Source organism: Amyelois transitella, chromosome 31 (genome assembly GCF_032362555.1).
Source record: "Amyelois transitella isolate CPQ chromosome 31, ilAmyTran1.1, whole genome shotgun sequence".
NCBI lineage: Eukaryota > Metazoa > Arthropoda > Insecta > Lepidoptera > Pyralidae > Amyelois > Amyelois transitella.
In genome coordinates this window covers 4,514,625-4,526,136 of record NC_083534.1, presented here as the reverse complement: position 1 = coordinate 4,526,136, position 11,512 = coordinate 4,514,625, and the positions used below count along the sequence as shown (strand labels likewise).

The following is an 11,512-nucleotide window of genomic DNA, read 5'->3' as shown; positions in this document are numbered from 1 at the left end:
TAATCAGGGTCCAGAGGGGAAGAAAAAGGGGAAATACTATAAAAGGGGAATTTTAGGTTATCATATATTAAACTTTTAGTTACAACAAAAGTGCCAAAACTACAGCAAAATAATTTTTGAGGGGAAAAAAGTTCTGAAATGGGGAAATCGGAATTGAGGCATGGGGAAAGAAAATTTTTATAGTGGAAACACTAGTTGATTGTCATAAATTGCAAATTTTCTCGACTTTCACTAAGTTTTTTGTAATAATTTAAAATGGAATATCCATCCACATCAAGTGATCACAATAATACCGAAAAAATTCGGATATAAAGTCGTGTTGACTCATGTTTTGTGCCTATGTGTCCATCTACTTCAACAAAGTTTCCAAATGCCTGTGTAGATCATTTTCTAATACCCCAATTAGACTATAGTATAATCATTTGTTGTGCACTTGTGAATCACCTTTAATTAAAATTGAATAAAAACAATATTTTCGAAGCATAGTTTTATTTAATAAATTGATGAAATTCTTGAAAAACAAAAAAATGTGCTTAAATATTATATATATCTTTTAATTTCGGAAATACAGCATCTATCCAGAATTTCTTTGCAATATTCATTACAGATACAATGATGTTATCATATTGCACACAACATTTGCAGTTGCACTTGTGTCCAACATTTTGGTGTTATTTTATTGTCTTTCACATAGGAAAGTATGGCAGCTTCGGTTGAAGGACATTTGACTTCTATTGTATAATTTTCAGTAAGCCCGTCAGGTTGCTGTTGCTCCAAAAATAGGATACTCGGCATTAAGAAGTAGTCCAGCTTCTTCAATTTCAATCTGAATTGCAGAAACAAAAATATTAATTATGTACTACAAAAGCCTTGAACCAAACATTACAAATTTCTTTTATTCAAAATATTCAAACAAACAAAAACCACCGAACTTACCTTTTCTTTCTTGCTACTTTGAGAACTTTTTTTTCTAGTATTTTTCCTCTACTCATTGCAATGGAAGTAAATTTTGAATCATCTCCCATAATTGCGTTCAGAAAGGAACCATTTATAGTTTTACAGTGAGCGGCTTCATAAAAAGTTGAGCCAGTAATTCTGCCGTACCTGTAAAATAGAAAAATAAACTTATATACAGCTAATATGCCAATCAAGTTTATGTTATGTGAGTATGATAATGAGTTTATTTTGTCAAAATATTTTTTTTATTCATGGTATGTTAGTGATAAATACAATAAACAAAACTAAGCTAGAAGTCTTACTACTTACCTCAACTCAAACCACATTTGTGAATCACTTTGATGTTTGGTGGTGGAAAATACCATATGTATATTATCAGTGTTGGTCATTTGCTTTGATAATGCTTCAAGAAATGATTGTGGAGAGTCCAACTTTCCAATCAAGCTTGAACACACCTTATGAATGCTTGTCTTCTTGAAAGTAGCAAAGAATACTTCCCCGACAATCATTTTTATTGACAGCATCTATTCTTTTAAAATATCCACCTAAAAATATGCAGTTATTATTGTAACACACATTTAACTTCTTTTCAATCTCTTTAAATAAAAAAGCTAGTTAGCTAGTTGAGCTAAAATATAACTGCTATGTTTAGAAATTGCTGAATAAAATGCAAACAACGTTTAAAAACATTCATGCATACCGTACTAATTTAGTGCCTTTCATTTCTACACTTGAAAACTCTGGACTCACGACAAAAAAAGTTACTACTATGTTGACACCAACTTTTGGTAAATTTTTGGAGTCTGTTTTTTTAAATCCAACTTCCATTTTTATTAAAAACGTAAATAATAAGCACTGCTGCCTATTAATCGCAAAGTTAACTTCTTAAAGTTGACACAACACGAGTGACGTCACTGAACGCTGATTGGTGTTTTGAATTGCGTTTCGTTTAATGTAATTTTAATTCGTAATAATTGCTAAAAATCAACATAATTTAAAATAAAAACGTTGAAGAAGTCCTTCTTTTATATTTTTTTAACATTTTATACGTAAAATTTTCATAAATATCATATTTGCATCTTCCCTATTGTAAAAGTTATTTGGTCTTATGACGGTAACAAAGAGCGTATACGTTTTCCAAAACGATACCTATATTTATATTGAATATGTTTTTATCTCTCCACATAAATGATTCAAACAATGGTAAGTTCCCCGCCATACAATACAATACAAAACAAATTATCTTTATTGCCCATAGAAAAAAAAATAAGATACGATACCGACAATCAATAAAACACAATATTTGGAACAAGTGCATTTTATTTATTTCATAAAAATTATCACTAATCGTCTTCTTAACTAGAATGACTCAAAATATACACGTTAGGATTCCGGCGCCACCGGCCGCTCCCGCTGCAACAGACAGACACACATGTCAACAACACTGTAGCGGGGATTAGGTTAAATTTAAAATTTGTATTAAAATAAATATTTAGTACCCGAAACCGCCGAGCTTGCATGAAGAGAGTTATGAATATGGATGAAGCGAAAGAAGTATGCCGATCGTGGCAAGTGGAAAGAGGTAGTCTCTGCCTACCCCTCCGGGAAAGAGGCGTGATTTTATTTATGTATGTATATTGTACTTAAGTATCTGCCGAGTCCGGCCCCTAGAATACGGTCCTGTCTCTCAATGGAAGACCGAGCGCCCGGCAATTTAAAATCGCGGGAGTCTTCTTTGAATTTCGTTGAGTTTTTGTTCGATAGATTTTTGTTTCTTTACATTTTTTTCCATCGATTATTTTTTAAGTCAGTGTACTGTATAAATAGCAACCAATATATATATATATATATATATTTATTTTAATCGTTTTTTCTTCACACAATTCGCAAGTTGCTATAACACATTAGCTACAAAACTACTTTTGACCGATAAATGCTACTATACCTACACTTATTTTATTTTTTTGTGACTTGTATGTACCTAAGTTGCCGTGTGGTTCCCGGCACCAATACAAAAAAGAATAGGACTACTCCATCTCTTTCCCATGGATGTCGTAAAAGGCGACTAAGGCATAGCCTTGCAAACTTGAGATTATTTATTTTAGGCCATGGGCTAGCAACCCGTCACTATTTGAATCTCAATTCTATCATTAAGCCAAACAGCTGAATGTGGCCTATCAGTCTTTACAAGACTGTTGACTCTGTCTACCTCGCAAGGGATATAGACGTGACCATATATACTTACGTACGTACTTTTGCCCAATAAATGCTACTATATTTTGTTTATTTATTTTTGCGACTTGCCCGCAATGGATATAGACGTGACCATATGTATGTACGTAGATATAGATTTGTATTAAGATTGCGTGGTGTCGCCCCCCACCCCCACCCCCACCCCCACCTGTCACTTGGCGCGGCGCGCGGGCTCGCTGGCGGTGGGCGGCGGCGGCGGGCCCCTCCGCTGCAGCTCCTCGAGGTGCGCGCTGATGACGCTCTGCCGCTCCTCCGGCGCGTGCTCCAGCGCCAGGTACCTGACAGACAGACGGGCGGAACTGTAGTAACGATAGTGACAGGTGCCGTGCGGTTTGTGGCACTTCAGAGCAGAACCACTCCGTATCTTAAGATGGATGTCTTTTATTATTTACAATCAATCCCGCGGGAACTCCGGGATAAAAAGTAGCCTATGCCTATGTCACTTTTGAAGGTCTATTCTATATCTGTGCCAAATTTTATCAAAATACAATTTGGACAAGTAGTTTTTGAGTTTATTCCACACAAACATACAAAAATACAAATCTTTCCTCTTTATTATTAGTATGGATATATTACCTGCCGGACGGACAGACAGATGGACGGAACTATAGTAACGATAGTGACAGGTGCCGTGCGGTTTGTGGCACTTCAGAGCAGAACCACTCCGTATCTTAAGATGGATGACTTTTATTATTTATATATTACCTGCCGGACGGACAGACAGACAGGCGGAACTATAGTAACGATAGTGACAGGTGCCGTGCGGTTTGTGGCACTTCAGAGCAGAACCACTCCGTATCTTAAGATGGATGACTTTTATTATTTACAATCAATCCCGCGGGAACTTCGGGATAAAAAGTAGCCTATGCCTATGTCACTTTTGAAGGTCTATTCTATATCTGTGCCAAATTTTATCAAAATCGGACAAGTAGTTTTTGAGTTTATTCCACACAAACATACAAAAATACAAATCCTTCCTCTTTATTATTAGTGTGGATGTGGATATATTACCTGCCGGACGGACAGACAGACGGACGGAACTATAGTAACGATAGTGACAGGTGCCGTGCGGCTTGTGGCACTTCAGAGCAGAACCACTCCGTATCTTAAGATGGATGTCTTTTATATTATTTAAATATTTATGTACATCAAGGAAACTAACAATAACACTTGAACTAAAGAGAAATTCCTAAGCCTATGCCGTGTGGTTCCCGGCACCATTACAAAAAAGAATAGAATCACTCCATCTCTTTCCCACGGATGTCGTAAAAGGCGACTAAGGGATAGGCTTACAAACTTGGGATTGCTCTTTTAGGCGATGGGCTAGCGACCTGTCACTATTTGAATCACAATTCCGTCACTAAGCCAAACAGCTGAGCGTGGCCTTCCTGTCTTTTCAAGAGTGCTGGCTCTATCTACCCCGAAGGAATACAGACGTGACTATATGTATATGTACAGTCTTAATACTGAAATACAAAGATTGGAGTGCTACTAGACAGCCTGTTAGCGGGAGCTGACTCCTAAACTAAGTTACATCACCTGTATCGTAAGTCGTCAGACCCCACCTCTAGATTGACCAATCAAAACATTGTAAGGACATACTATACAAAGATGCACGGCGGCCATGCCGGCGGGGCTGGCGGCAGGCTCTGTCCGGCCGCACTCACCTGGCGTCGTGCCGCAGCGCCTGGTGCACGGCGGCCATGCCGGCGGGGCTGGCGGCGCGCGCCAGACTCTGGTGCGTGAGCGCGCGCGTCTCCAGCAGCAGCTGCCGCAGCGCCGCCTTGGCCGCGCTCTGCTGGTCGCGCTGGTACTCGCGGAACTCGCGCTCCATCTGTCGTTTGAGGCGGGGATGGTAATGGTGCGGTGCAGTTTGTTACCGCTTCTTGTTAAGTCACAGATGTCGCGGAATCACTGTCGGCCTCTGTGGCGCAGCGGTAGTGCGCTTGTCTGTGTTAGCGGAGGTCCCGGGTTCGAATCCCGGCCAGGGCATGATGAGAAACGAACTTTCTCTGATTGGCCTGGGTCTTGGATGTTTATCCATATAAGTATTTATTAAAAAATATAGTATCGTTGAGTTAGTATCTCGTAACACAAGTCTCGAACTTACTTACTAACTCAATCTGTGTAATTTGTCCCGTATATATTTATTTATATTTATTTATTTATTTATTTACTGACACTGATGATAAAGTTTTTGACTAGTCTCAATGACAGGGATTCGAATTTCTGATGCAAATGTAAAACAACTAACCCGGCCTACACCATGCAGCCATGTAAGCCAAAAATGTTAATCTACAAGGTCACCATATAAGCTGACATTGTAGACTATCATTTTTGGGGGACTTATTTATTATTTATTCTACAATGACGCTTTGGAAGCGGCAGTAAACTTGGTTTTAAGTAATTTATTTGTCGTCAACCAATATTGTAAAACCAAAAGATATGACAATTATAAAGTGATATGAAGTGTCCTATAATAATGAATAAAAATTTGGCAAATTGTCAAAATAATTATCTCGACTTGAAGCCGTGTGGTTCTTGGCACTTGTTGAACTCGCATCTCTTTCCCATTGATGTCGTAAAGGGAGATGAGGGATGGACTCTTCTTTTAGGCGATGCGCTAGCAACCTGTCACTGTTTGTATCTCAATACCATCTTTAGGCCATACAGACTTTCAGTCTTAATGACACTGTCGGCTCTGTCCACCCCGTAAGTGATAAATATAAAAAATAAATAAAAATAAAATAACTCCGCCTTCTGTTTTACCTGCGAGGAACTGCTATACACAATTATATTTGGCTCGCTTTGAGCCGCATTTACACTTCCGTAACAAAATTTGTCAAAACATCTCTACATCGCGTTCTAATCAAACTCGTAAGAGTGTATACATATTTTATTTTATCTTTATTTGACGAAATATTCGTATTGCCATAAATAGTTCTACATTCATTCATGTTTTTTTAAATTTAGACAATGTGCATTCAAAATTAAAATTTGTTCCGCTGCTTCTTCTACACATGCGCATTGGAAGCGGCAGTAGTTATAATTAGATTTAAGTGATGTGTAGGAGCAGAGACTCCTCTTGATAGCTTGCTGATCTTGACGAATAAAACTTGATGATATACATATAGAACAGTATTTTGTTAATTAATAAAGGAACAAAAGTGACGTGTGCACACTTGAATTGTTAATCGTAAACTAAATAAAATGAAACTGAGCAGAAAATTCGATATCGTCAATCGCGGTAAATTATGTGACGTCACAATAGGTACATGATGTGACGTCAACAAGTGAACCTCGTGTGCAATATACAGGGTGGCATTTAATTCAACTGCATAAATTTAACTGTTAAGTGTACTCATCTAAAGGATATATAAAAACGTAAAAAGAAAAATATCGGTTCATATTTCAGAAAGTACGAAAAAAAATAAAAGTATCAAAATCCACGATCCTAAATACGTAATATCACCCCGGCCGGCGGAAAAGCGACGCGTAAGATTCAGAGGTCAACGACACAATGCATTCAGCTGAGCGATCTCGACAACTCTGTACTTTACTTGATCTTGATACTAGAAAAATAATTTATTTTTCAGACATTTATTTACATGTTTAGTTTTAATTTCTTTTTGTAGTATTGGTCTTAATAAAGCGTGTGACGTAGTTTTTGAGGATTTTTATTTTAAATGTGAAAATGATGACGTTTGATTGAAATAAAAATAGGCTCAAACGGCTCAGAAGCATGGGTATAGTCTATGTTTAAAAGGATGCAGTTGTTTTAAATGTCACCCTGTATATACAGTATCGTGCTGGCGACCGACCTGCGCGGCGCTGCCGTAGGCGGGCGCGGCGGGCTCGGCGGCGAGGCGCGCGCGCACGTCCCGCCAGCGCGCCGTGCCCGCCACGCCCCACTCGCGCAGCAGCGCGCGCAGCTTGCCGCGTCGCTTGTGTGCCAGCGCCGCCGTGTGCTGCGCGAACAGCCGCTCCTGGGGGGAGGGGGTGTTATCAAGCTCATTTCCCGGAGGGGTAGCCAGAGACTACCTCTTTCCACTTGCCAATATCTCTGCACACTTCTTTCGCTCCATCCACTTTCGTTTCGGGTACTCTCGACCTGACCCTTTACCAGGACGTCCTCAATTTGATCAAGATACGTTCGTCTAGGTCTTCCCACTCCGACCTTTCCCTCCACACTCTCCTTGTATATCTGCTTAGAATGAACCAATTGTGAACCTATTTTGATGAAATTTGGCACTAGAAAACAAACAAACACACCTTGCCCTCCTTGGTGAGCATGTTCGCACACACATCCTTCAAACTTCGCATTTAAAACATTAGTAGAATCAGAACATTAGATGAAATTTGGCACTAGACAACAAACAAACTATACGGTTTGTTTATGTATGAGGTGAATGTCAGTTACTAGGATGTATCCACTAAAAACCGGTAAGTTCAATCACAATGAGTTTATTCCACACACACAATAGATACAGTCAAACGGCGATAGATATTATACATTCACGTAACATTTCCAGAGAATCGAGGAAAGTTCCAAAAAGAGAGGAAAGTTCCACAGGCGACGCTCGCCATGCGGTCAAACATGCCAGCTTGCATTCTGCGAACAGCACACTAATGTGTCCCTACAAACAAACAAACGAACAAACCTTGTCCTCCTTGGTAAGCAAGTCGGCGGCGCCGTAGCGGTGGTCCTTCTTCAGCTGCTTCTTGGCGTCGCGCCACGCCAGCTCGGGGTCGCGCACCATGTCCACCAGCAGCGCGTTGAAATTCTACATCAACGTATGTTAACATTCAATATTAATATATATAACCCTAACTTTAACCTTCCGTACCCGGCCGGGTAGATGAAGGTCTTTCCACACGTAAAAAAAAAAGGTTAGGTTAGGTTAATAATTATGTAAGTACTTTTAAAAGGACTTAGCACGAAACTTTTTCATTCTTTATTTCACTAGATTTAGATGAGTGAAATGATATATCACTAGATTGAAATAGTATTTTGTCATATATCACTAATATTTTTTTAGTAAGAAGATGTGTTAAATAGGAATATTCACCATCTTCCGTGATTTCGTGGTATACCTAGGGATTTCGTGAAATCTCTGATATCCTCATTTCTCTGCGACATATATACGAGACTAATTTCACAGATTGAGTTAGCCTCGAAGTAAGCTCGAGACTTGTATTACGAGATACTAACTCAACGATACTATATCACTACATAGTATAAAACAAAGTCGCCCATTTTGTCTGTAGTCCCTTCGTATGCATAAAACTTTAAAACTACGCAACGGATTTTGATGCGGTTTTCACTAATAGAAAGAGTATTTTCTCCGACAGGTTTTTATATATAATTGAAATACATTGAAACTATATTAGCTGAGTTATAGCGATTTATGTCCAAGAAGTCAGAAAAAAAATCTAATTGAAGATTGCATTTGTGCGTGCGCCGCTTATACCGTTGGATACAAGTAAGAACAATGTATAGCAAAAACATTGGTCTTTATTAGTTCTACAAAAAAGTCCGCGATGACATATATCCAGCTTTTTTATTTAAGTCACAAAAACTACTTTTCTGTATTAAAAAAACATTTAATTCGTTGGGTGATGTTTAACTGGTGATACAACCAATAATACATATATCCTTATCAAAATAAGTAAGTTCATCATCACGAGCATTTAATTTAGATTATTTTTGCAGTTTACAGTGTGTTATTTAGACATATAGTTTAGGAGATATCACGATATTAGTATTACGGCACGGTACGGGCCGGCCGCGGCGGCGGGGGCAGCGTCCCTATAAAAACGGTACATAAAAAATAAATAATATTAAAAAGTAGGTACTACGACTTTGATCCATACATATAAGACAAAAAAAAATCTGTACATTACTTAAATATTTTTTCCAAAAACTGATAGGGGGGGCGATCAAAGAGTCACAGAAACCAAAAAACATTTTAATATTTTAAACGCGGTTAAGGGAAAGAGAAGTTATTGTGAATTGAAAATTAGTATCCAATATGTGTTGGTGCGTTGACTGTATTTGTCGAAGTAGCGGGATACACGCAAACGAAGTTGCGCGGGTCAGCTAGTTTCATAATAAATACTTATATAAAAATCAGAAAAAGTACTTTTCTCATCATGCCCTGGCCGGGATTCGAACCCGGGACCTCCGGTGTCACAGACAAGCGTACTACCGCTGCGCCACAGAGGCCGTCAAAAACATTAAATAAATAAACAAATAGCTTTATAAATAACCTTTTAATGACATACCTACACACATAGGTCGCGTCTATATCCCTTGCGGGGTAAAATTACTGCAAAACCTATCAAGACAGCGAGATAATCGCGAACATACATACATACAAGTCAAACACTTCACCTGCATAGCCTCATCCTTCCTATGGTACTCCCGCTCCTTGTCTCTGTCTCTCAAGCTGGTCGCGAGCGCTCTCTGCACCTCCTTCTGCCGCTCCTTGATGGAGGCGAGCGCGCGCGCCTCCTTCTCGCGCGCGGCCGCGTCCGACTCCGCCTCGGCCTCCGCCTCCGCCTCCGCCTCGGGCTCGCCCTCCGCCTCCTCCTTGTCTACGCTCTCCTGGTAGTTTGTAGACGTAAACTCGTTACTTGTTTAAAGCCAAACTTTACCCAAGCAACGTGGCGAATAATTTTCGTAAGAAATCCTGAGTTGGTGACAAAAAGTAATCGATCGATTGTAATGAATTTTGGCACCGACATAGACTAGACAACAGAATTACATACATTTATATAGTCATGTCTATATCCCTTGCGGGGTAGGCAGAGCCAGCAGTCTTAAGAACTGACAGGTCACATTCAGCTGTTAGGCTTAATGATAGAATTGAGATTCAAATAGTGTCAGGTTGCTAGCCCATCGCTTATAAGCCCATCCCTTAGTCGCCTTTTACGACATATGTACATGGAAGAGAAATGGAGTGCTTCTATTCTTTCTTTTGTTGCCGGGAACCATATTATGATTGAACGAATTAACTTCAACATACATAACATACAAAATCTCAGTTTGGTCCAAAGGTTCGACTGGCAGAGAACAACAACAGAAACCTTATGGCATTAAGTCCACCTGTAGCACATTTCACGTGCATTAAAATTAAAAAAAAAAAATTAATTTGCAAATAAAACAAACACCTACAGAATATACTTTATTCACACTTATCTACATTAAACACATGTAAAATTTAATTATACCGCTTAACGTAACCTACATGTACTTAACAAAGTACAATACATAAAAAAAAAAATGTCAATACATTACGTAACCTTCTGACAAATATATAGGTATCTTATTTGTATAAAAGCATTTCAAAATTTTATTTAAAAAAAAAGTCACTTTCATTGTCCTTGTTTAAATGTCCGAGATATTTATATTATCAAAAATTAATTTTAAATGTAAGGTTTGAAAAAATCACAGTTTTTTTTCTTCTTATTTTTGTGTGTGATATATCTCAATTACCAATTTCTTTGTTTTCATTAAAATACAAACAGAAATTTAAAATCATTCACTAGAAGATATCTCTACGTGGGATTAATCTACCATTGTGTACCCAAAACTTTATTGAGCTTAAAATTAACGGGACTTAGAAAATTAATATTATTATAAATATTCGAATATACGACTACTAACCACGGGCAATATTGGGTTCCATTTTCAAACTCACAAATTAAAGTATGTTCCATTTTCAAACTTACAAATTAACGTAAGCATTACGTTTTTATGCATAACGACATTTTGGCGACATGTCTGAACATACGTGTTTTTGAGTTTATATGTATATATTTAAAGGAAAAAACATTGTGTATAATTGAATACCTTAAAAAACTAATCTATTTCTAATACAGAACACCTTACATCCTACCAAACGGCACTAATCGCATCGGATCGAAACGGATTCTAACTAAATTCTATAAACAAAAGAGTTTACTTTAAATGTGCCTGTGTTACAAAAACTAGGGTAATTTTACTGCATTCTACATACATACGGTTACGTCTATATCCCTTGCGGGGTAGACAGAGTCAACAGTCCTGGAAAAACCGAATGGCCACGTTCAGCTATTTGGCTTAATGATAGAATTGAGATTCAAATAGGTTGCTAGCCCATCGCCTAAAGAAGAATACCAAGTTTGTAACCCTATCCCTTAGTCGCCTTTTACGATATCCATGGGAAAGAGATGGAGTGGTCCTATTCCTTTTTTTTTCATTGGTGCCGGGAACCACACGGATTTATTTTACTGCATTCCAGCCGGAAAATTTAGAAAA

General features: G+C 38.3%; 1 protein-coding gene across 1 annotated transcript in view; it reads right to left on the bottom strand.

The window, feature by feature from the left end:
• Positions 1-2,259: 2,259 nt before the first annotated feature.
• The window catches only part of LOC106135362 (transcription elongation regulator 1), a 50,536-nt gene continuing 41,283 nt past the window's right edge, over positions 2,260-11,512 (bottom strand). The window contains exons 18-23 of the mRNA XM_060953318.1: positions 9,605-9,799; positions 7,872-7,994; positions 7,032-7,196; positions 4,878-5,044; positions 3,359-3,488; positions 2,260-2,370 (exon numbers count right to left, since the gene is read on the bottom strand). Coding sequence (XP_060809301.1) covers positions 3,362-3,488; positions 4,878-5,044; positions 7,032-7,196; positions 7,872-7,994; positions 9,605-9,799 — 777 coding nt within the window. The 3' untranslated portion in view covers positions 2,260-2,370; positions 3,359-3,361. The remainder of the gene's footprint in view (positions 2,371-3,358; positions 3,489-4,877; positions 5,045-7,031; positions 7,197-7,871; positions 7,995-9,604; positions 9,800-11,512) is intronic.